The sequence below is a fragment of the Anser cygnoides genome, chromosome 13 (assembly GCF_040182565.1).
Source record: "Anser cygnoides isolate HZ-2024a breed goose chromosome 13, Taihu_goose_T2T_genome, whole genome shotgun sequence".
Classification (NCBI taxonomy): domain Eukaryota; kingdom Metazoa; phylum Chordata; class Aves; order Anseriformes; family Anatidae; genus Anser; species Anser cygnoides.
This window is the reverse complement of record NC_089885.1, coordinates 4,695,403-4,719,038: the sequence shown is the minus strand read 5'-3', so window position 1 is coordinate 4,719,038 and position 23,636 is coordinate 4,695,403. Positions and strand designations below refer to the sequence as shown.

Genomic DNA, 23,636 nt, shown 5'->3' with positions numbered 1-23,636 from the left:
TGTAAAGAAAAGTAAGTGTCAAAAAGCTGGGCTCAAATTCTAGCTCTGTTCACAGAGCAGCAGGGCTTAAAGTCAAAAGCCCTGCTCCTCATTAAAGCCCTGGTCCTCATTAATTTGCACCCTTCCAAAACAGCCAGTGCAGTGATTGTATGAATCAGACCAGGCATAAATCTATGGCCAAATACTTGCTTTCTTAGTCTTTATCATATGTGCCGGTAAGGACACAATATGCAAACTAGCTCGTATCTTACCTTACTCTAACTTTTGGAGAATTAACATACAAAGAAAACGTAGTCCATTATTACTTTTTAAATATTCTAAAAAGTGCGGGATTACACAATGTCATCGCAGGCTTGTTACCTCTTCGTCAAAGGGCTGGAATGTAAGGCCTGGGCTGCTCCAACCAATGCCTTGTAAGACAAGGGGGCAGGATTTAATTAACCTATTTTTTTGATACAAATGAAGAACCTTCCCCACTCTAGACAGTAATTCCAATTAATTAAGGTTCTGTAAGGCTTCCAGAAAGAGAGTATTTTCCCTTGTCATGGGCTAAGTCATAGGAAATAATCACTCACAAGTATAATAAATTAACCAAAAATGGTTTTAATGCAGGCCTTGCCTGCAGTACAGTATAAACTGTGCAGGCTTCCTAGTATAAACCATAATAGAAAATGACAAAGCAGAATGTACAGTATATCCAGCTGTAGAAACCATACAAACACTCGGAAAATGCTAGTGAAACATACACAAAGCATTCATATTAAAGACAATGTTTGTCAGACAATAAAAACAAGTATCCAAAGCTTTTGTAAAAACCCATTTGATATCAAAAGTCTCAATGCTGGCAACAGCATTTAACTCCTGAACCCTACTACACATCCCAAATGCTGTCAGCAGACCGTTTGCAATGTTCCCTGGAAAACATTTACTTCCTATTAAATTAAGGGATAAGAAATTAGTATTAAACAACCCAACACTGAGTGTCATGTCCTCTGCCGAACAGAATAGTGTTGACTGTATGCAAAGTTTGCAGACTCAAGATATGTATAAATACCAACACCAGGCCATCCTGGTTTCCTAAAACGCAACTGAATATAATAATAAATGAAATTTATTTTACTATTTTGAATAATTTAGTAGTTATTGGCACAGAGCCCACTAAGCCAGTCTTCCTTGATATGAGAAGTTCTTTATACTACAGTGGTTTACAGTGAAAGTTCTGACCCAGTTGGAGAGGTAGTATATCGGCTCCCAAACGGAGCTTCCTAATCCAAAAACAGCCTGATTCTCAGCTGAAAAACAGCTGGACAGGTAGAATACTTTATAGCAACCTGATCCTTTCTGTTTTATGTTACTAGCAAGAGGGAAGCCGCAACAGAAGCTCCCAGCTCCTAACAATGCAATCTGGAATTACTGGGGATAGCTTGAGTCTACATGATCAGTGAGCATAACAGAAGTTACACATTAACGTAATTATTGCAAAAGAAGAATGCCTGCGCATGGAGTTAATTCAGAACAGCACCACATGTTCCACCTACCTCTTCACACAATCTCTGAGTCAGAAATATCTTATCTCCTCCTCGTGGAGGCCACGTCTGCACCCGCCCGGGTTCGTTACATCAGCAGGATGCCAGGTGTCTATACGAGAACCTCCTGCTTGTACACATCCTGGATCCTCCAGGAACAGGCACGACAAAGAAAACAAACCAACGTTTTCAAGAATCCACTGGATTTTTGTGTCTTTTATAAATTTAGGAAAATGGTGATCTGAGGAGGTGCAGCACACAACCCTAATTCAGAACAGAGATGGGGAGGACGAAGTGGTTTTTTTCCTCTCTCCAGGTTTCCCATGGGATTTAGCCCCAACGAAAAGTTTAAGTCTACTGGGTATTGAAATAGCAGAAATTCCATCAGGTAGAACACCTGTGTGTTACATAACCTGTTTGATATTAGCATTTGATGCAATCAGGTGTCTTTGTTGCTGTTTTTTTTTTTTTTAAGCACAATTGGAATAAGAAGCAAGGATAATCCCCTTGTACTTTTTTTCCTTAACATAAACCTTTTTTTTTTTCTGAACAGTAGCTGTTATCCACTAAAGCTTTACACATGCTGCTGTAAATCTTAACCTTACACAGAAAAAAATAAATCAAGCAGCATGAAGGCGTAACCAGCTTATACGCTCATATTAGAAAAGTAAACTTACGTTGTACTTCACAAGGTTTACATTTCAAACTGAAGCTAGAACATGAAGAAATAAGATTTATAGGAAAGAGAAAAGCAATGCCGGAAGGTGGATCCCACTGCCCTGAGCAAAGCAAGCTGAGCCCGAACAATGAAAATCACAAAGCGATACCTGACAAACATTAATTACAAACAAAATACATGGCCCAACTGTTTAAAATGACACCTACTCATCTTGTTAGTATCCAAAGAAAACAGCACAAACAGCTGAAAGCTGATATACTGGAGCTATGCGTTCGGGAGGAAGAGCGTAAAGGGAGATGGAGAAAGGACAGTTAAGAATAAAACTGCAGCAGTGGGTATGGTCTCAGTGTTAATTACCAGAAAAGGAACTAACGCATTAAGCAGGAAGAGTACATAATAATGCCACAACCTGGAAACGCTCGTCACTGCCAAACCGTTTGACAGACCATTACTTTTAATGACAGAAGCCACCCTACCATGAGTACGCTTTAATTGATGGCTTCGGAACAGGTTTATTTTTACACATGTTCTGTAACAAAACAGAAGCTGATAGAATTGGAAAAATATGAATAAAATCCAGGTATGTTCAAGTACTATGGATTGATTTCAAAAATTTGTACCACAAGAGTCACTGAAATGAAAATGTGACTCTTAAGTTAATTAATTCTGGCTTAACAAACAAGGTCAACAGCACCTCCTTAGCCTGCTAATTCAACACGTTCAGGAATGAGCCAGCTATGCAAACAGCAAATCTGTTCTGCTGGCTTAGTGACTACGCTGGAGGCAGCTGGTCCCTGAATACATCCCCACACATCTTCCTCTACATCTAACTACGGGGAGGAAAAGGTTAAATTCTATTTTTCCCTGATGCTTTACATTCATACTATGTTACAAAACCCGATGCATAAAGTCTGTAACTACTACTAAGTTGTGCTTTCAGTCCACCCAGCATACAGAATATAAAAACCACAGTTTCAGATTTTGCTGAATCACATCTCTGGTTTGTTCCAGGAAGTAAACATTCATTGCTACAGTGCTATTAAAAAGCTTCCTGGCCTCCATCAGCTACAGCACACTACATGCACTAGTACAGGCCTACGAAAACACAGTACTGCTCCTTGCTTAAAGCAATACAATCTTATTCTACTCCAAAACCACAGGGTACCAATTCAGCAAGAGAAAAAAAAAATGCAGTGCAGTGATGCTTATTAAAGTCCTAATTCCTTGGACAACACTCACTGGCCAGGGACAGGACTTAATGTAATGCAATCCACGGAGACATCAATGTGATGTCTGCTCTAAGGGAACTGTACCTGAATGTAAATGGGAGAGACGGGGAGAGGTGAGGAGGTGGCTGTTACTGGTAAATTATTTTGGAGCATTAGCTTCAGAGAACAGGGATATCTACCCTGCAGACTGCACCAGTGGATTTTACCCCTTAAAGGGGTAAAATTTTATTTGCATGTTAAAAAATCTAAAATGCACTCAGCTGAATACTTTACCTGGTTTGTTACCTGCAGCAGTGATTACAGGCAGCCTGAGGAATTTGTGTTCCAGTGCATTTACCTGGTATATTTGACAGAACCTCACGCATCCTGCATTTACCACATTCTTTGTATACAATTTTCTTTCAGAAGCTAAGCAAACAAAAAGCCAATTTAAAAAGTAAACAGGAGCCCAGCCATAGGTAGCAGGGGGTGCAATGAAAATGACTGCTTTTATGCTGCCCAGATCTCTAGTTAACAGTCTTCTTAAAGGCCAAAAATGCCAGCTGAAAACACTGTGTTCTTCTTAGTAGGTCATCTGGAATGATGTCTGAAGCATCAGCTGCACTAATGCACTGAGCAGAAAGATCTCAGTAGCAGTATGTGGAGGAACACTAAGCTTCCCCAGGGAGACCCAGCTGTTCATTTACAGGCTGCCCTGAAGAACACAGGCTCATTGTGGCTTCAGCAGCCACCCCCCAGACTCTGCATTCCTGGGCACCATCACCTGCACGGCAGCTTTCTGCACTCGGCTTTAACCTGGGGAGGCAGAGGAACCTGCCCAACTATTCCACTGCGCTTGAATTCAGCATATACAGTCCAAATACTAGGCTGTAGGAAGGGCATCTCCTCCACCTCAGCAGAAGAGAACAAAATGGAGTTTGTTCAGTCACTCAGACACACCAGGATTTGTCCGCTTCAGTATTTGTTTCATGTTTCATTCTGAAGCTTTCAGAATCTGACAGGTGTGAATGTTGACTTATGGCTCTGCAGCTATCAAATTATTTATCATTTCCACCTGCACAAGAGTTTGTTCTAGCTAAGCGAGGCTGAGCAGCTTTTAAGAAAAGGAAAATTTGCCATTACTAACCACAAGAAAAATTACTTAATATGAGTATGTTAACGAAAGGTGTCAAAGCATCATTTAAGCACCTGGAAACCTTTTAAAGCTGCTTCTAAGTCTGAGCTGGAAAGCTGCATTATCATAAAAACATCTGTTTTAATAATAATTAGAAGACAAAATAGATTTTACTGGCTAAGGAACAAAGCTGCAGCTAGACAGCAGGCAGGGATCTGCCCGTAGATCTTCTAGGCAGCCCTTCTGCTGCTGTCTGGCAGAGAAACAACCCTGCAAGGATGGCACGGCTGTGAACAGAACCAAATCCAGAACAGACACAAGAACCTGCTCAGAAACTCTTGTAAATCCACTTGGCTTCAAACACAGCTTTGATGTTCCTGTCTTAAAAACACATTTCAGTTGACAGGATGGAAAGCAGAGTTAGCGATTTATCCTCCTGCTTTTATAAACAAGGAATTTAACAGTTTAAAGGCACAAATACACAAGTAATGGTGCTACATTCGTATACATTTCCTGCTCTGTTTAACTGCCACCTACCCCTCTAGAATACATTTTGCCAGCCAAGAAGTGACCAATTCTACTGCCACCTTTGACAGCTTAAGATCCAGCACAGGATTTCTATAAGAAATGAAGGTTTAGATTTAATAGGAAAAATAGTTTTGTTGGTTGACAGCTGTCTGATGAGAGAGCCACCCACCAGAAGTGGTAACATTCAAAGAGCCTTCGGCAACAGCCAGAGGAGGAAGGAGAGTAACCTACACTGCGACTGGGAGAACCCGCCCCAATTCCCAAGACCTCATCTTCAGCAATAACAACACATTCTACAGAGTCTACTGCCTCTTCTAAACCTAAATATAGAGTTTGATGTATAAAATATCTGTCCAAAGGGCACGGTTTATACCAGGTAGTTAAACTTCTACTCTTATGGACAAAAATCTCTGCAAGAGTCTCTTCTATCTCACTAACACATTTCCACTGGTAACAGCAGCAGAGTAAATAGAGGAGAAAAGACAAGTATGTAGCCAAGGCCTTTGTCACCAAACAGATACTTACCAGGTAATTTCTCCTGACAACTGCTTCTGTAGTCAAAGTCAATACAAATGGGCTGATGAACAAACAAAATCAGGATAGAAAACACTAACAAATGATCTTAGACACAGTATACTAACACATTAAACATGCACCTAATTCAAACATGAGATGGAGTTGCCAGGTCTGATTCATGCAGATAAAAGAACGACTCGGATCTAGAAAAATGCATGTCATCCTGCCAGCAAATTCTCAGTTCTATTCCACAGAGTAAAAACAGCAATACATTCCTTTGACTGCCAATGGAGTAAAATAAAGAAAAAAAACCATAATCACCTCTCGGTGCTGAAACACCTTTAAAATACCAGTCAATACATTTACTGAGGAAGAAGTTTGAAATAATCAAGTTCACCAAATGTCTCTTCAGCATTATGGGATTAAAACCACTGCTGTGGAGTGTAAACTCCAAACACTACTGTTGGAGCTAAACATTCAGTGCACATTTCTAGCTCATGTGTTTCAAATTTACTTCTTCCTTTCTTCCTTTCTGACTCCATGAACACAAAAATTTCCATCAAACACTGATCCAGGAATGAGTTGATAATGCTCTAATTACCATGCAAACTCTGTCATTTTAGCCCTAGTAATTAATGCACATTGTAATGTCTAAAACATCCATTTGCATTTTAGGTACCTGCAAGTAGGCTTGGGCTTAAAGGGCACTGTAACTCAAAATCTAATGTAATTACACTTTCCTAGAAAAAAAAGCATCTATGGCCACAATATTCTTGAATCTTGATACTGGTAATGTGAATATTTTGTTTTCGTACACAGTTGCACATGTATATATACATGTTCAGCACTTTGTTTTTCAACAAACATATATCCAACTATCAATTTAGTGCCAAATTTAAATGAGTCTGTCTCTCCTTGAGTTGAACTGACTCAGAACTTTAAGCACATTAGAAAATGCCACTTGTCAGAGAAGGTTGGAGAATCAGTCTCAATATAAATACCATCCCCAAGAATATTATGGCTTGGAAGAATTTTGAGAACTCAAGTCCCTGATGTTTGCAAAATGAAAAGGCCTTTGGAAATACACTCGCATCAATACTTTTTACCTATTTTGAATAAAAAATATATATTATCTATAAAATAAAGAGAGCAGGCCAAAGAAGATCGGCCAGAATCACTCTATAAAACTTCTGTTCACTCCATAACTTAAACTTATAAAGCCTTGAAACATCTGGATAGCGGGATTTCTGGAGAAGCACTCTAGAATGCAGATTCCAATCAGATGATACTTCATGATGTTTTCTCATCTTGAAGATCCACTTATTTTCTGCCCCTCACAACTGAAGTCCATGCAAAGAAAAGGGATGTCGACTCCTGAGAGGAAAGCTGAAATTCAAATAAAGAAAAATGTGTAACTATAAAAGCACTGATCTGATCAGAAATATATGTCTAGTCTTGACTTTGAGCATCATTTTAAAGCCATGCAGAGTAACAGGGAAAGTGCTGCTTTTTCACCCCCCCAGTGGAATGGCAGTACGTAGTCCTCATTGGCTATCTACAGAAGAAACACTGAGGTTTTTTCTTCTCAGTGGCAGAAAATGGGATCACACATACAATATGCAAGAAGCCCATTTATAAAAACTTTGAGTTGCTCACAGTGCTTTAACTCTCAACACAGAGTTAGTCAACATCCAGACCACGTAGAGAGGCGAGTTCTATCTAATTACTCCACCCGCTGCACGTAGGACAGCAGAAGATACTCCTTGAATCTTAGGCAACAATACTACACTGTGAAAAGGCTTCGTGGAGACCAAAGAGGATACCGCGTGCAGCTGATTGAAAGAATATATGTGCAGGATACCTCCCCCCTGTTACGAAAGTCAGGACAAATTATCAACCAGTGAACGTTCTGGTAGCAGCAAACCGTATCATCTGTTGTTGCCCCCAGAATGAAAGAAAACTAAATAAGAGCAATGGGTGATGTGGGTATTACCAGCTACTTCCATTTACTCACAAGTGCATAGAGCACAGTGTGGCTGTTCTCACCCTCAGTTGCTTTCAAGACCTTATCTCCACCATCCCTCACCTTTCACAAGCCACGGAACAGACTTTTGTTCTTGTAATTAAACAACGTAGGGGCAAGAATCATTCCTGCCGCATTCAACAGAGGAGCTGCCAGGGTTGTATCCTCCCCTAATAAACAGTGTTTTTGGCTCTTGTGTAAACCATGCAAATGTCCAGCCCAGGGCTACTAGAGAGACACTATTTTCTTTTAGGTTCTCTTAAACAATGTATTTCTGGACAAGATGGAGAAATATTGGTGAAATACTGCTATGCTCAGTTGCATCAACACGACATTCTGGTGAAAGGGTCTTTGCCCTTCTGTGAGGAACAGGTTGCCCACATAAGCTGCGGATGCCCCATCCCTGGCAGTGCCCAAGGCCAGGCTGGATGGGGCTTTGGGCAACCTCATCTAGTGGGAGGTATCCCTGCCCATGGCAAAGGGTTGGAATTAGATGATCTTTAAGCCCCCTTCCAATCCAAACCATTCTATGATTCTATCACAGCCCCACCACTCTAAAGCCTTTGACATGTTAAATGACTGCCCAAGTGTCAAGTGAGATACGCCACTGTTAAAGTCAAAACCTGTCCAAGATTACCTACCAAATTCCCTGCAGAATGGTTGTTCTGAAGATAACCAAGAAAGATATACTGACCTTTCTGAACAAGCTTTGTACTGCCACCATTTTCAAACCGCTATGTCTCCCTTTCTATGGCAAGGGATGAAGCTTCAGTGGAATCTATACAAGGAAAAACAAAGTAGTTAGAGATAAGTGAATCTGTTTTTCTCACTAAGAATGTATTTTTCACTAAGTATGGGAGCGTGTCTTTAAGAATCATTCCAAACAAAAATAGACAACCACTTGTCAGAGCTAACTTAACAGCAGTATATTAACTGAGATTACTCTATTATTGGTTTCATCTATTTCATAACCGTGTCACAAACTGTAAAGCCACTATGACAAATAAAGATCTTTCAGTTTTAATGGAACATTTCAGACCCTTCTGATTAGAAAATTATACTGGTTTACTTATATTGTGTGAGATGTAATCTAAAAACTCTAACCTTAGAGCTTCATTTGCTGATGCCTTACAAAACAGGAAAAGCAGTGGTGAGAACACAAGCAAGAGTAAAACATCATCATTTGTGTCTATGATGAACTCTCCCCAAACCCTTCTGTCAGAAGGGAGTGAGGGCACCAGAGCTTACTGAACCAGGAAACCACGTTCGCTGAATACATTCGCATTAGTACAGCAGAGGTAGAAATACATAATATATTAATATATGGAATGTATCATCATTCACGATAGTTTATTCCTAACATTTTCACTTGCAAAATAAAAACATCACGTTTCTATAAATACACATAGTCTAAACCTTGGAAAACTGAAAGCAGTGCAGGTCAGATGTAAGCCAGAGGTAAGCAGAACAGAAATTTCTACTTTAAACCTATAAGGTTGAGGCAGTTCGGCTTGTTTAATGTGGTGAAGAGGAAGCTCAGGGTCAACCTAATAGCGGTCTACAATTACTTGTAGACTGTTTAAAACAACTAGTTTATCAACTAGTCTGAAAGCAGCTCATACCTCATGTTTACTGGAAATAGCATCCTTCTAATTGTAGGTGACAATCACTTTTTGTTCTAACTGTAGAACTGTGTTATTACAGCCACCTATGCATGAGAACCTCAAAAACAGTCTATATGCATAGATCTGTCTTCACAGCCTGCCTGAGAGGAAGATTATCATACTGCACTTCTCGCCACCTGCAAAACACGGTTAGGTGAAACAAACTGTCCTATCAAAAAAAGGAAACAGAAAGACACCCAACAACAACAACAAAAAAATCTGCAGCAGCTGTAGGATGAAGATTCAATTCCCTAATGTAACTTATAGAGTTGTTCCCATGCCTGTTAAAAACAGGATTTCAAAACTGTATTGTTCTGTAGACATCTTAACTGACCTGGCGCCGTTCAGTTTTAAAATCCAGAGCTCACTGTTATACATGATGGTCAAAATGCAAGAGTGGCATCAAACAGTGTCAAAAATCAACTTGGCACAGAACTTTCTTAAGGTAAAGGAAGAAAAACAAACAGCAAACACTTCCCCCTTACCACTCAACAATAGGTACACAATAAATAAATTTGCCTAGGCCTTTTGTTTCTTTATTATGCATACAAGGAACCACTGCTATTTCCATATTTATTAGCATAGACATCTATTTTATCACGCAAAATCTATTTATTCAGATGGGAAGTTCCAGGCAACAGCCTTTTATACTGCATACCTTTAGAAAAAAATAAGTTTGAAGTGCCAAAGGGAACTGATAAAAGGATATATAGATCTGCTACCCTGGGATATGTGCCTCGCTGAAATTTCACTACCAACTTCTTACGGAATATCTTTTTTTCGAGTAATTCATTTAGCAGCTGCAGGTCTGATCCACATACAAAACCATATTGGTTTTACTAAATATATTTGCCAATGCATTTGGTTAAACTGATGCGGATTCCTGCACAGGTACCCCTCTGTCGTTTGAAAACTGATTAGAATGCAGTCAGTGATGCAAGGTTTAGCACTGCTTTAACTTAATCCTTCTTCTGCCGGATGCAATTTAAACATTTATATCACGCCTGAAATCCAGAGATGCAAATCTAGTCTTTTGTCTCAGTTTACTGGATTGCACAATACACCATTGTACTGTCTGAGCAATCTCTGCTCGCTTCCAGCATTTAAGTAGCTTTTTTAATTTCTCGATGGATAGAAATTTAATCCCTACAATCACAACAGATGACTTCTCTACTCAAAGGACTGCTACGCCAAATTAGCTGGTATCGCAGGACATGATGCTCCTTTAATTAGACTCCTACCAATCTGAATTGAAATTCCAAGCACATGCCTTCAGACACCTGAAGCTTCATCACATCAACAGAGATCACCAACTTCCGCCTATTTCTCAGGATATGCTGGTTTCTGCTGGAAAGATGTTACTTAGTGCAGATGACAAATTTTTGAAGATGAGAACAATCGGAGAAAGATTTGATTCATACTGGAGCCTTTTGTACAAGTTAAAATGAAACATATTATTAAATTATTAATCAATCTAAGAAATCAGATGTTGCTATGAATGTACACAAATGGCTGTCCTACCCTAGGCTCCATGAGACAAAGAGCACAAGCATTCACAGTACCGACACATCCGCGACCAACGCGTCAAATGCATTATAGATGAATTCTTTGAAAAAACTGATAACCTTATAAAAGCTGCCAGCATGTGATTTGGGCTAGCTCACTGGCTAGACAGATTAAACAGATGCCTGTGAATAAGGGATGAGCATTAATAAATCTGAAAAAAAAATATCATTTTACCATGACTTTGGAAGCAAATGTTTTCACTCTCTGGCTAAGAAATGAAACAAAAGGTTCCCCACAATAATTTTTTGCCCCTGAGTGAAACATTAAAAGCCTTAGCAAGTCAGGAGATATATATAAACCAAAAATCCAACCAGTAAGGGCGCACACACATTTAAATATCTGTATCACAGAAAAAAAGGACAACCTTATGGATAAGATGACTGAGAAGGTGGCCTGTACGCTCTTGGGACCCCAGATGAAGCTACCTCACCTCCTTGCTGTCAGTTGGGTTTGTCCTCTCCTCATGAATCTCCAAGTCCCCTTAATGACTGATGAGGAGAGCCCTCATTACTATGCCCTGCTACATAACAGAGGTGCATGAGCAATTGCAGGTGAAACTCCAGGAGAAGAGAGACCCCACTTAAATACAACAGGGCAGTTATTACTCTGATCTTGATGCAGCTGGCAGTGCCATCTCCTAAGACTGCAGGATCGAAATACCTGCCTTTCTGTGCTTACTCAGCTCCAGCTTTGTCTATGGGTGATTAATGTCCAGGTGATGTCTCCCCCAGCACCTTTTACATTACTCGAAATGATAAAGAGACGTTTGTTATCTGCACAGGCACAATGGTACAGTGACAAGTTTAGAAAAAATGCTCCAAGAGATAGATTTATCATGTATCAGAAAACTACTTTAAAATATTTTACATGCGTTGTTATTGAATCAGTTGTGACCCTACCCGGTGGTCATGGAGTGAAGACTCAGGCATCCCTTGTCTGCTACAGAGCTTTTTGATGAAAGCTCTTGTGCATCCCTGCACTTGTGAAACTAGATCATTGACAGAGATGAAAGCTGCATTATAACTGGAAGCCACGCTGGTCTGCAGCACCGGCCACAGCAACATCCAGGGAAGGGCGCTAGCTTCCTCCCCTCCCAGCCACACACACTCCCCCTAATCCCCTTGAGGGATTTTATCTTGCAAAATTCAGATGTTCAGACTGAGGTGACAGGAGGATTTGGCTGTTTGTAAGAAGAATAAGGGAAGTGGATTCCTCTCAATGTTTGCACTAGCAGCTGAATTCCAGCTCCAAATCACTTATTTGTAGACACACAAGACACATTGTCCTTACCTAGGGCATTGTTTTATTTCTTGTTCCCATCTTTACTTCACACTCTCTACAGAAAGAAAACAAAAAACCCTCCAGTCGTGGCCCGAGGTCCATAGACTAACAGCTAGCCATCCCCTCATGGAATGTGCTCAGCCTGTTTTCTCACTTTTGTGTTTACCTGTGCACAGCCTCAGTTTGGCTTTTGTAAGACAGAAAGATGTTCTATTCTACCGTTGTTACAGCTTTACAGGTTCTTGGATTAAAATTACAAACGTTTTTTTCACCAAGAAAGACTAGTAAAGGCCATTTATTTCATAAGCACTACAAACTGTGGGACTTCATCTAAGCTCCAGATTCAGATTCTGGGATCCAACTTAGCCAAAATTCATGTCACTGTCAAACATTTTCATACTTACGAATTAATTTTTTATTCAGAGAATTTTTGTACTTTGGAAAAGTTGGAAGAACTTCAGATTGATTCCTAAAGGAGTTATTTTAAGCATCATAAGCAATACACAGAGATGCCATATTTTGTTATTTTTACAGTCAATTTGTGTTACCTTATCACTGCCAAAATATATAGAACAAAACAGGAGGAACAGATAGTTTTCTACCCACACAAACACTAACTAATTAAAGCAGTTAATCTGAAGTAAAGCTGAAATGAGCCTCTTTAGCCCTATTCACAAAATCCTGGAGAGTACACTTTCCCAGCAGTACATGCAGCATGCCTTGGAAAAAACATAGGCTGTTTATTTTGCAGTGGAACAAATGGTTGCAAGTAAGACCTAACCAGAGACTGAAGAGCAAACACTGTGCTGCTCAGATTAAAGAGCTCGTTGCACGGTATTTCACGCACCTATACAAAAATTCACGTGGAAAGTTCTTGTTTTCCCTTTTAACCAAGACAACTGCCTTCCTCATGGGTTCCCAAACATATATTGTGCACCTATCATTAAAATGTATGCCATGAGAGGGGACATGATTGGCAAAGTTTCTGAAAACCGTTCTGTAGCAATAAAGAAAGCGACTATGGAAACCAAGTCTCTGAACAATAAAGCAGTGGTATTTGGTTCTCCAAGTATACTTGCTTGATCCATTAATTACAGCAACCTTAGAATTAAACATGCTTTCACCATTCTGTAGAAGTGAAAAGAACAGGGAGCTTATGATGTTTCTTTCAAGGGAATCTAATTGTCTTTCCTATAGCATGTAGTAATGTTGCTGTCAGTTTTACTGTTACTATAAATGTGGATGACATCCTTGGTCTACAGAAAAAAAACAAAACAAAAAAATATGAACTCTCGCTTAACTTAGCAGCAGGATTTCTGAATCCTGGTAACATGATAAATATGAACCCTGACATCAACCCTGATATTCTGCTACATACTGTATTCTCCAACGACCAAAGCCTGGTGATAAATATGTAAGAAAAAAACCCTCACGTTCGAGCAGAGAATAGTAGTAGTAACAAACCATTAAACTAATTTTGGATGCATCTCACAAAAATCAAAGAACGGATATACATATAAAGTCCTTTTTCTAATAGGACATCCATAGCATAAAAAATACTTTATCATTTCAGAAACAATACAATAGATTACAACAATACAACAATACAATAGAAACAGTACAATAGATTTAATCAATCTATTGTACAAACATGCCAGTTCACCCAGAATTGCTCTTAGCATATATATTTTATAAAGATTAGATAGCACATAGATAGGTACTGTCTAATCTGTAAGTGTTATAGCGTCAAAAACAGATGAACTTTTATCCTCTTGTACTAAAACTGAACAAAGTATAAAGTAGCTTCCTAAATGTAACACTACATTCAGGTGCTTGCATGCACATTTTCAAACTCTCAGAGGATAAATGCACGTAAAAACCTCTTAGTCTTTTTATTTTTGTAGGCACAGCTTTATGTCTCCAGTAACTGTGTTGCACACAACAGCGTTTATATATAAATACATTCAGTTTGTGGAAATTTCAATTTCTTTCTGCAACTTCTAACAACCTCTCAGTCCATTTATTTTCAAGTATAAAGCTACTACTAAAAAAACAAACAAATAAACCACACACCTGATTTCAAAGTAGGGCTTATTTTTAGTGTGTGTTCATTAGTCGAGTCAGAGCTGCCTAGTGATTTAACCAACGCACTTTTTTTTTTAATTTGATTAGCTCTCATAATTCAGGAATTAGTCACTGTAGCTTAAGACACAACTCATTTCCTTTAGGGCTACCTTACCATGAGGCTCTTCATCTATTCCATCATCTTCCCACTGCTCTTCATTTGCTAGGAGAGGATTCTGAGCTTCACACAAAGCTCTCATTGGGAAAAAATGTCCATCACCCTGGCTGCATACAAAAATATAAAAATGCTGTAAAGAAGTAGCAAGTGATTCTGAAGGATTATTATTTCTACACATGTTCTTTCTGCCTCTGCAAACAAAGTCTTCTTTTGCCTGAATATCCAATGTTTACTTAATATGCTTTAAAACTTTGAAAAATACTGTGTTTATTTTTTGTGGCAGCTGACATACTAAATTTTACTAATTTCAAACCTGAATTCCTTCAAGCTTTTTGGAGAATAAAATTAAAACCTATGTCCTGAATGAAGTAATTTCTAGCAGAATTTAAACGTGTAACTTGATCAAGATATTTGGACATAACAGAAAAAAAAAAAAAAACTTACGGACAGCTAGAAGTGAGAGGGAACTACGGAAAATATTTATGTAGAAAGAGCAATTTTACCTGTTTTTATCTATGCCATAGACTCTTCAGAGCAGAAATTATACTTAAGTGTTTGAATGATGCCCAATAGGAAATGGCCCCAATCTTAGTTAAATGTTACTGAAAGACAAGACCAACTTTCCTGTGACCTAAACATGTAAATAACATGGGAAAAAAATACCCCATGCAAAAAATCTAAAACTGGAAAAGCTGTTATTCCTTTACTCTACCAAATATAAATGTGTTTGTGTGTCAGTAATTTGTTTGATATCCAGAAATTCATGTAAAATAAACTAACAAGGTTAAAAACAGGATGTTACAGATTGGTCTGCCCCATATTTCAATTCTTAACATCCAGCAGCCTATACAGAGGAACTGTAAATTAGCTGAAGTACCTTTCTCTTCTGATAATTTATCCTTACCCAAGGAAAATAATCTGGGTGTTCTCCCTAGGATTACTACATGCTCTGTTAACGTGCCTCTGACTAGCATTCTGCGCTGCCTTTCATTAACAGAAAGACTTCCTGTGCTAATCTTTTCCCTTGGACTATTCTTAGAAGCAGAAAACAGATGGCACTTGGGATGCAGCTGGGTCTTAGATCTTATACACCACTACTTGAAAAAGTTTCAAGTTGCTGTGCTATGAAGTTATTTTAAATTGTGTGCAATAACTAAAGGAATTTAATTGGAGTATACTTTACTGCTGGTCGACTAAGTGCCAAAATGACACCTTCTCCTAAATTAAATAGCATAAATCGTTTCAGCCACAGGAGTCTGAGGATGAAGAAATCAGCATTTTTGCAGTGAACACCCATCCGCACGTTGCCAGGAGTCTAAAAAGAAAGTTCAAACACCCTGTGCAGTGCGTTTACGTGACAGAAAGCTTTCACTTCCAGACTTCTTGTGTACAGGATTAACACAGATGGTGCTTGCTGGTGCATTTACAGCGATGTACAATAGCAGGCAGCCAAGCCACACAGTAATAGACATAACATGTGAGGCCATAAGAGAGATTTAGAAGTCAGTCCCTTTAGTTAATTCTATCAGCTTTTAGCACTGACTTGATTATTACTTACCTAGAGGCAATAGGCAGCAACCACAGCTTTTTTTCTTCTCCAAACACTTGTTGAAGATTCTTTACAAAGCCAAGATTGAATCCGTTTTTATCTGGGCCATTTTGAAACACTGGAGCTGAGAAAGCCTCTACATACAGATGCAATTTCAGTGAAAAAATGAAAATCAACGCCAAATACAATGAAACAGGACTGTGCATGTTGTAGCCATCTAAGGACAACATTATTTGCCAAATTATTAGCTAGCATTACAAAGACACAAAGTGTGAAAATAATAGGTTTTTTATTTTGCAAGCCTGTAATGACTTTCAAACTGAAGGTAGGAATTTGGTCTTGGAAAATTAACTGCATGGAATAATCAAACTGAACTAAAATCAGTCTGTTTAATCTACAAGAGAGAGTTAGAAGATCTTTGCATGAAATTTGTTGAAATAAAGTGGGTAGAAATTTCTAAATCAAAAATCTGCAGAATTAAGTACGTCTGTCTTCAATGCATAGTGCAGAAGTGGGACTGGAGACTTAAATTGCCTCATTCGTTAATGATATAACGCACGAACATATGCAGATAGGCCCTCTGTTATGGTGAGAAATAAAATTAAAAAAGAAAGAGAGGGGAGGAGAACCTCGAGTACACTAGAAACAATTTTATCTACCTTCTAAGCTGCTGCAGAGGTCTGATGTTTTGGGCTAGATGAGCTTCAGTGCCCCTTGAAATGAGTTTTAAAGTTAATAATTATACAAAATCTGAGTATTTGCTCAAACTCTTGACACTGTTTTGTTATAGAACTTTATCCAAAAATCTTTAAAAATTGAACAGCTTATATGAAGAAAGAAAAAGAAATCACTCCATAAAATCATACTGCTTCAGATTTTAATTTCAATGGCTTAATTTTACAGTCCTAATCTCTTTGCCTTTGTCACTGAAGATGGACACTGTTTCTCCCAACCTCACTAGGCTTAGGATGCACTCCAGCATATGAGCATAAACAACCATTATTCCTGAAAAGCTGCACTCATTTTACAGCAAACGTAGTTACACATATGCATAACATTTGTATAATTGGACTCTTACACTTTAAAGCTCTAGTTTCCCTAACAAAGCTTTTGTCACATCAGCTAATAAATGCAGCTCATTTGCAGCAAGAAATTTCTGCAGCACTGTGCCAAGACCTTAAATCCTCCTCCCCTCACAAGCCAGCAAGAACATACAGTAGAACAGTATTTTTTCCCCTCTTTCTTGTTACAGCACTGCTTAATGGAGTGTCTCACCTAAGGAAGACACAAGAGCCTTACCTAAAGTAGATCTGTTTCTACTGACAAGCCAACAATGGTAGCCAAACAGAAACATAAGGCTTACAAAGAACATAACCGCCACAAAGAGAAGGAAAAGGACGTGAAATTTGGAACGTCCATTAGTCAGTTCTCCCTAGAAAGAGAAGAAACACAGAACAACTGATAAGAACAAATAAAAGCTGATAATTCTTTCTTCCTAGAGAAGAAAGATATCCTCTAGAATACTTATTTTGAGTTATCAAACTACTATACAAAAAGTTGCATCTTACTATAAAAAGCAAGAAAAGACAAAGAAGTGATCTGATTCACTTCCCCTCCCATAACCAAAGCTGAAGGAGTGGTATGCTACTAATTTTCTACATGTGACAGAGCCAGTAAAATCACACCGTCTTCCCACCTGGGCACAAGACTGTCCTGTGTCCACAGGGAAACAGGCAGGCACAAGCTCTTGAATTCCTCCGTATAAGTATACATCTACAGATGGGCTGTGGGGACCCCAAAGCAAAAAAAAAAATACCTCTAAGCATTTGTACACCATACATATGCAAGCAGAGAGTTAAAGTCTCTGTGCCTTTCTTAGCATAAAAAATAATTCCTGCCAGTGTTTCATGAATATCTCAGGAGGCATTTTAGGTAGGTGATTAGACATTTAAAAAAAAAACAAAAAGGAATTAATAAGTTAATGCACAGCAAAATTAAGTTACTTAAACGCTGTCATTTAGAGTTGACAGCACAGGGGACATTAAAGAAAAAAGACCAGACACATAAGGTCTCCCTTAGCTTACTGGAGTTGCCAGGTGGCATTACTTGCACATAAATGATCATTGATAACTGAATAAGAAGCATGATTTATTTCCATCAACTTTTAAATCAAGAAAGGAGTCATATGGGGATTAGAAATTGAACAAGTTTTTTTGACATTGTTCAGTAAATATGTACAGATCAGTGCTAGGCTGTTATGCTTTGCTATCAGAACAGAGAAGGGAGCTGATACTCTTCAAAACATGAAGCTGCTGGAAACCGTCAGTTAGAGTGAACAGTATGGTGGCAACCCCAGGTTCTGCAGTCTACACCTTCCTTTACTTGCTCTATCCCTATGGGCAAGGGACCTAATCCTTAAGACAGGAATACAGACAAAGGTAAAAGAAATATGCCCAGGCAGTTCAGGAAACAACATAAAAGAAAAACACCCACCCACAATTAATGGTTTCCTGTAATAAGACAGAACTACGTAGGAGGCATTCTTGCAACCACTTTAAAGGCATCAAATGTTGACTGCTAAGAATTTCTACCTAGAAGACAACTGTTTCCATAATCAGCAGAAGTTGGTTGTTGTTGGCTTTTTACACCCCCCCTCCTCCCCCCCCAATAAGGAGGTCTGACCAGCCAACAACAGCTGTATTTTGATGTGGGAAGATTAACCACATTTATGTCTAAGAGGCTAACCTAACTCAAGCTGTGTTTATCCCTGTGCAACACCTCTGACCCTGGTGATAGGGCTGATGATATACCCTAATGTATATTGAAAAATCACCAGAACATTTTAGTAAACTGCAATCCTGGGCTCTCTTTCAGTGAAGTGTATCTTCTTTGGAATGACATTTGAGTTTTCTAAGCTAATAAACTTGTGATAAATTCAAAAGAATCTGAGATACACATGTTCATATACATTTGTACAAGAAAGAACTTCTTTTCCAGAAGCTACCCCTACGATTTGAAATTCCCAAAGTCTATTTTCTCCTCACTGTGTGCAGTTCAGACATATTGGGAGTTACACTCAAATACGGGCTCAAAAAAACCCACATCTTATGGAACAAACACAAACCCTCCATTGACTGAAAGCAAACAAGTACCTAGAGTGCCTAAATCCCACCAGCTCGGAAGATACAAAAAAGTAACCAGATTCCATGACTTACTGTACAATACTTAATGAAATACTTGAAGACTGTTGCAGCAATATACAGGCAATACAACAAAGAATAGGCTAAGAAGAGTAGGAAGAACTTGTAGTTAGAGAATCCAATGCAGTTATTCACCCTAGAGAACAAAAGCAAAGTTAGAATCGGGATATGTGCAGCACGCTTATAACACAGTTAACTGCTACATTGTGGGGGAGGTTATTAACCCTCTTCATTATAGAATGTAATTTCATCAATAAACAGCTCCCCTTAGTGGTCTAAATGAAATATAACTGAAGTCTTTTTGCTTTTCACTTGAAGACTTGTTCTGCCAAGTAAAAAAAAACATAGTTCGTGTTTTCGAGAGCTGTTTTAAAGTTGGTACTGCTGGTAAATTTGTCACAGAGGCAGATCCTAATTGCTCCTGTCTGTTTCTGGTCTGCAGAGGTAATCAGATCTGGGATTTCTGTTTTACTTCTATTCATTAGCACAGCTCAGAAACCAGATTCACTACTTGTTTGATTACATATAAAACAAATCAAACAAATTTGATTCTAATTCTCCATGCACAGGGCAACTCTAAAAAGAAACAAGGGAGTGCAGAAAAAAACATAGGCATTTCTTTCATAACTCATGTTTGAAAAACCCCCTAAATTTAGGAATGCCACAGGTGTTCAGGTGGGGAAGTGTCTGTGTTGCTTTTGATTTCTGAGATCTTCCTTTTTAAAAAAGGAGAACTCTAAGAGATTTAGTGGCAGCAATTCTCAAAAAGAATAAAGCTTAATGTTTCCATGCACCATTCTACACAAAGTATCTTTGACCACACACAGGTGGCAGGCTTCATTTCACAAACAAATTGCATGCAAATATTATTATTGAAAGCAACCACCAACTGCATGCTCAAAGTACTACATAACCAAAATTAAGGGGTAAGTTGAAGTCCATTTACAATTTGAGTAATAGTCACAGTGAATTAGCAGATGGATTTTAAATTCCATCTATAAAACAGCTTTTTACATGCAGTTAATAGAACAAACATGAATGATCTGCCTTTCAAAAATAAAAATGTTTCAGGCGATTTCAAAGTGTAATTATTTTATAAATCTCCCAATATGGTCTAAACTGAAAGAGGCATACAGACGCTATTCTAAGGAATAAATATATCTAAACAGTCTCCTTTTTCAGAAAATTACGAACCAGTATCTAGGACATACCATGGACAGTGATGATCCATTTTTAGCACACATCTGCAAAAGGACAAAAAGGAAAAATGGAAGACTTATATTTGGTACATAATTGGCAACTGCAATCAGTAGCAGAAGCCCCCCCTTTTTTTGGGCAGATTTCCACATGACACAAACTCAAGACGATACTCTCGTTGAATTTTTTTAAGGTAGGTATAATTTTAAGATAGAACATCTATTACTTTTTCAAGATCTGCCAATGTCTTTGGTATTCTGCAAGATAAAAAAAATATAATGGTTCCTGCCCTACAGCACTTAAAACTTTTGCAAAACACCACTTGTAAAGGCCTACTATATTAAAAAGTAGAAATTGCACTTTATTTAACCAGCTACAGGCAATCGGTTAATCTTTCATCAGACAGCAAGCTTTCTATCAACTTAACACTCACAGATTGGTAGGTGTGGGAACTGCAAACACTTCAGGGCCACAAAGAGCAGAATGCAAACCTTCATGCTGTCACACACGTACATACGCTGTTGGCTGCAGCTGGAACGGAGGTACTTGCGTACCTTTACATCAAAGTATGCAAAAAGATATGTGAAGAACCGGCACATTCACATAACTTAGTGGGTACGTTCATTTCAGTGACAAACAATCCATTAACTTACATAGCACAAACAGAACAATGGTGACAACGATCTGGTTTTATTAGCTGGCATCTGTCACAGAATCGAATACCTGCAATTAAAGACACGTTAATAGCAAATAATAGAGGTGTTGGTCTTTTTTTCGTTTGTTTGTTTTTTGCATATTCTTAAATATTCTGCTCATTTTCAAACTACCTATATTCTTTTCCTTTATCTTTGTAAAAGATGAGTGCATTTGCAGCTGAGATTTGCTGCCAGGTCATAATCAGATCAGGAGTGCTCACAGTTATTCTAGAGACTTGCAGATGCAGGGAACTCTCCTCACTGTGAAGCATGCGATCAGCATAAAACCACTAAAACGGAACTGTACATTTCCTTCTGGCTCCTACATTTACTCAGACTTCCAATACATTCCATGTTGATAATTGGCTATACAGCAGCTCCTTACTTCAGAATTCTTTGGCTTGTCTGACAGAAACGAACAGGCCAGAACTTCCAGTCTGAAAATGGATTTCCTTTACGCTTGGAAAGGAATGCAGTATGCATTTACTCACAGAACAATTCAGTGAATAGATTTTTGGACCTCATGCCCTGCATCTCTAAGCTACACTCTTTTTAAAGTAAAAATCACTACAGATTTTGGTATATTATTATTATTACTACTGCGACTATTAAACTCAGACAATGTAAGTATGCTGTTGAACTCTAAGTACAAAGGCTAACATACTGCTACTCAGAGCCAGAACTTGGTACTCCACTGAAGATGAACCAGGTGTTAAAGGCTTTTTTTTTGGTTTTCCCAAACATAAAACCTGACAGGAAATATATGAAAATTCTTAGTACAAAAGCTATGCAGTGTATGCAGTGGCATCAGGATATACTATAATCTGGATTGCCAGCATACGCTACTTTAGCCTGCCTGATTAGATTTAGAGAAACAAAACTCTCTGCTTAGCTGACCTCCATTCCCCGTTCTTGTGTACACTGGCAACTTCCTGGCAATGTCGGCAAGAATCTGCCTCTGCACTTCTGGCCTTTCTTCATTTTCGTAGCGTTCTTTGTCAGCATAGGACATATGGTACTAGAAGCAGAAGTCATGAGAGAACCAGTTACTCATGAGTAGAGGAGAGAATTTTTCAAATCTAGCCAAGTTTGGAAACATTTTTATCTCACACTCCTTCTAACAGGATTAATCTAACAGGAAAATATATTGGTTAAGGAGATAAAGTGAGAGAGTAAGTGCTGGACAGGCAGAATACTACACATTACATCAGGAAAAAAAGCCGAAGTGAAATTAAGATCACAAAGCAACATACTCTAATTGCTACTACTGTTGCTGCTTTAGACTTTTTCACAAATAGCATTAATAACAGTGATAATGATATTTCAAGCACTTTCCTTGTGAGCAAGAACCTGTCCCCCAGCTGTATTTTTCTAACACTGGAATTAGTTATTTATAAACTCATATTCTTGTAATTTGGATTAGATTATGGCCATGAATATTTCAAGAGCCACACTCCATCATCCTTTTCTATTGCTCTAAACACAGTGTTTTATTGGTATTTTGTAAAGAGTAACACAAAATGCAAAATAATTCAATCTGACCACCACGAAAAAGTAAATATTTGGCAGAAAAACAACAGAAACAAATGTCTGCCTGACTGTCTTGCGCTCTAAATCATACTCTTGCCCTAAGATAAGCTACCTACGTCAAAAAACAATATCATATCCTTAGCTAAAGTATAACTTCCGAAATAACATGCTATTGTCACCGTGCACCCATTTCTCTTCACTGTAGTATATTCTTGTATTTATCTTTTATGATGCTGTTGACCAGGGAAGTAACAAGTACTGGTGTTACTGGAGCTAAGCATCACCTAGCATATGCTATGCACATAGCCACAGTCCTCACTGTCGCAGCCATGTAACATCAGAATTTCATCATGTTTAAAATTAAAATGATTCTTCTATTCCTCACTGTCACAAGAACAAGCCTGACAAATGGGATGAGCTTAACTGCTATAAAGAAGCCTACTCCAACTAGCAAAGGGTTACAGGCAGTGCTGAGCCTTGGAGGCACACAGAATGGTCCCACCACAACAATCCAGCTGTGGAGATCAAGAAACCCCACTGCCATTAGAAATGCACCCATTTCTACTTGTGCTGTGACATCTTCAAGGAAGACAGAAAAATAAAGCCATAGTTCCTTACTCACAGGACTCCAGTATGGCTAGGTTAAGCAAGGTTCTCAGGATTTCACTTCCAACTTGTTAAATGTTTAGAGATCAAAGCCGCTATAAGTATGTAAGTTAATAATCATAAATCCTATTATTCTCAACATTAAAAATCCTACCTGTTCCTGGAACACCTAAAAAGTGTAGCTTTATATTTAACACCATGTCTGATTTAAATCATGCTCTTTGGGGAGTCAAAGGATTCTCAGAACAGTAAACTACTCAGTTTTTATGGATAACTCTAGGTTATCTTTTTTGAGTTTTCATTAGTATCCCTGCTTCACTCTACAATGAATGCAAAATGTTTGGATTCTCACCTTTTTGCCTGGCTGCACTGGGAGAGTAAAAATAGACTTCCAATACGTCCACACAAAGAGCACAAAGAGAACATGGAATATTAGAAGATAGGCCACTAAAAAAAAACAAAAACAAAAAACAAAAACAAGAGCAGAATAA

At 38.5% G+C, this 23,636-nt stretch overlaps 1 protein-coding gene across 3 annotated transcripts in view; it reads right to left on the bottom strand.

Annotated features, from left to right (window-relative positions):
- Positions 1-587: 587 nt before the first annotated feature.
- The window catches only part of ZDHHC15 (zinc finger DHHC-type palmitoyltransferase 15), a 28,766-nt gene continuing 5,717 nt past the window's right edge, over positions 588-23,636 (bottom strand). The window contains exons 3-12 of one of the 3 annotated variants that reach the window (XM_048070699.2): positions 23,498-23,592; positions 21,907-22,027; positions 20,968-21,037; positions 20,329-20,361; positions 19,133-19,253; positions 17,217-17,349; positions 15,927-16,053; positions 14,366-14,475; positions 8,310-8,393; positions 588-6,978 (exon numbers count right to left, since the gene is read on the bottom strand). In XM_048070699.2, coding sequence (XP_047926656.2) covers positions 8,350-8,393; positions 14,366-14,475; positions 15,927-16,053; positions 17,217-17,349; positions 19,133-19,253; positions 20,329-20,361; positions 20,968-21,037; positions 21,907-22,027; positions 23,498-23,592 — 854 coding nt within the window. In that variant the 3' untranslated portion in view covers positions 588-6,978; positions 8,310-8,349. The other 2 variants (XM_048070700.2, XM_048070701.2) reach the window with 2 other exon arrangements.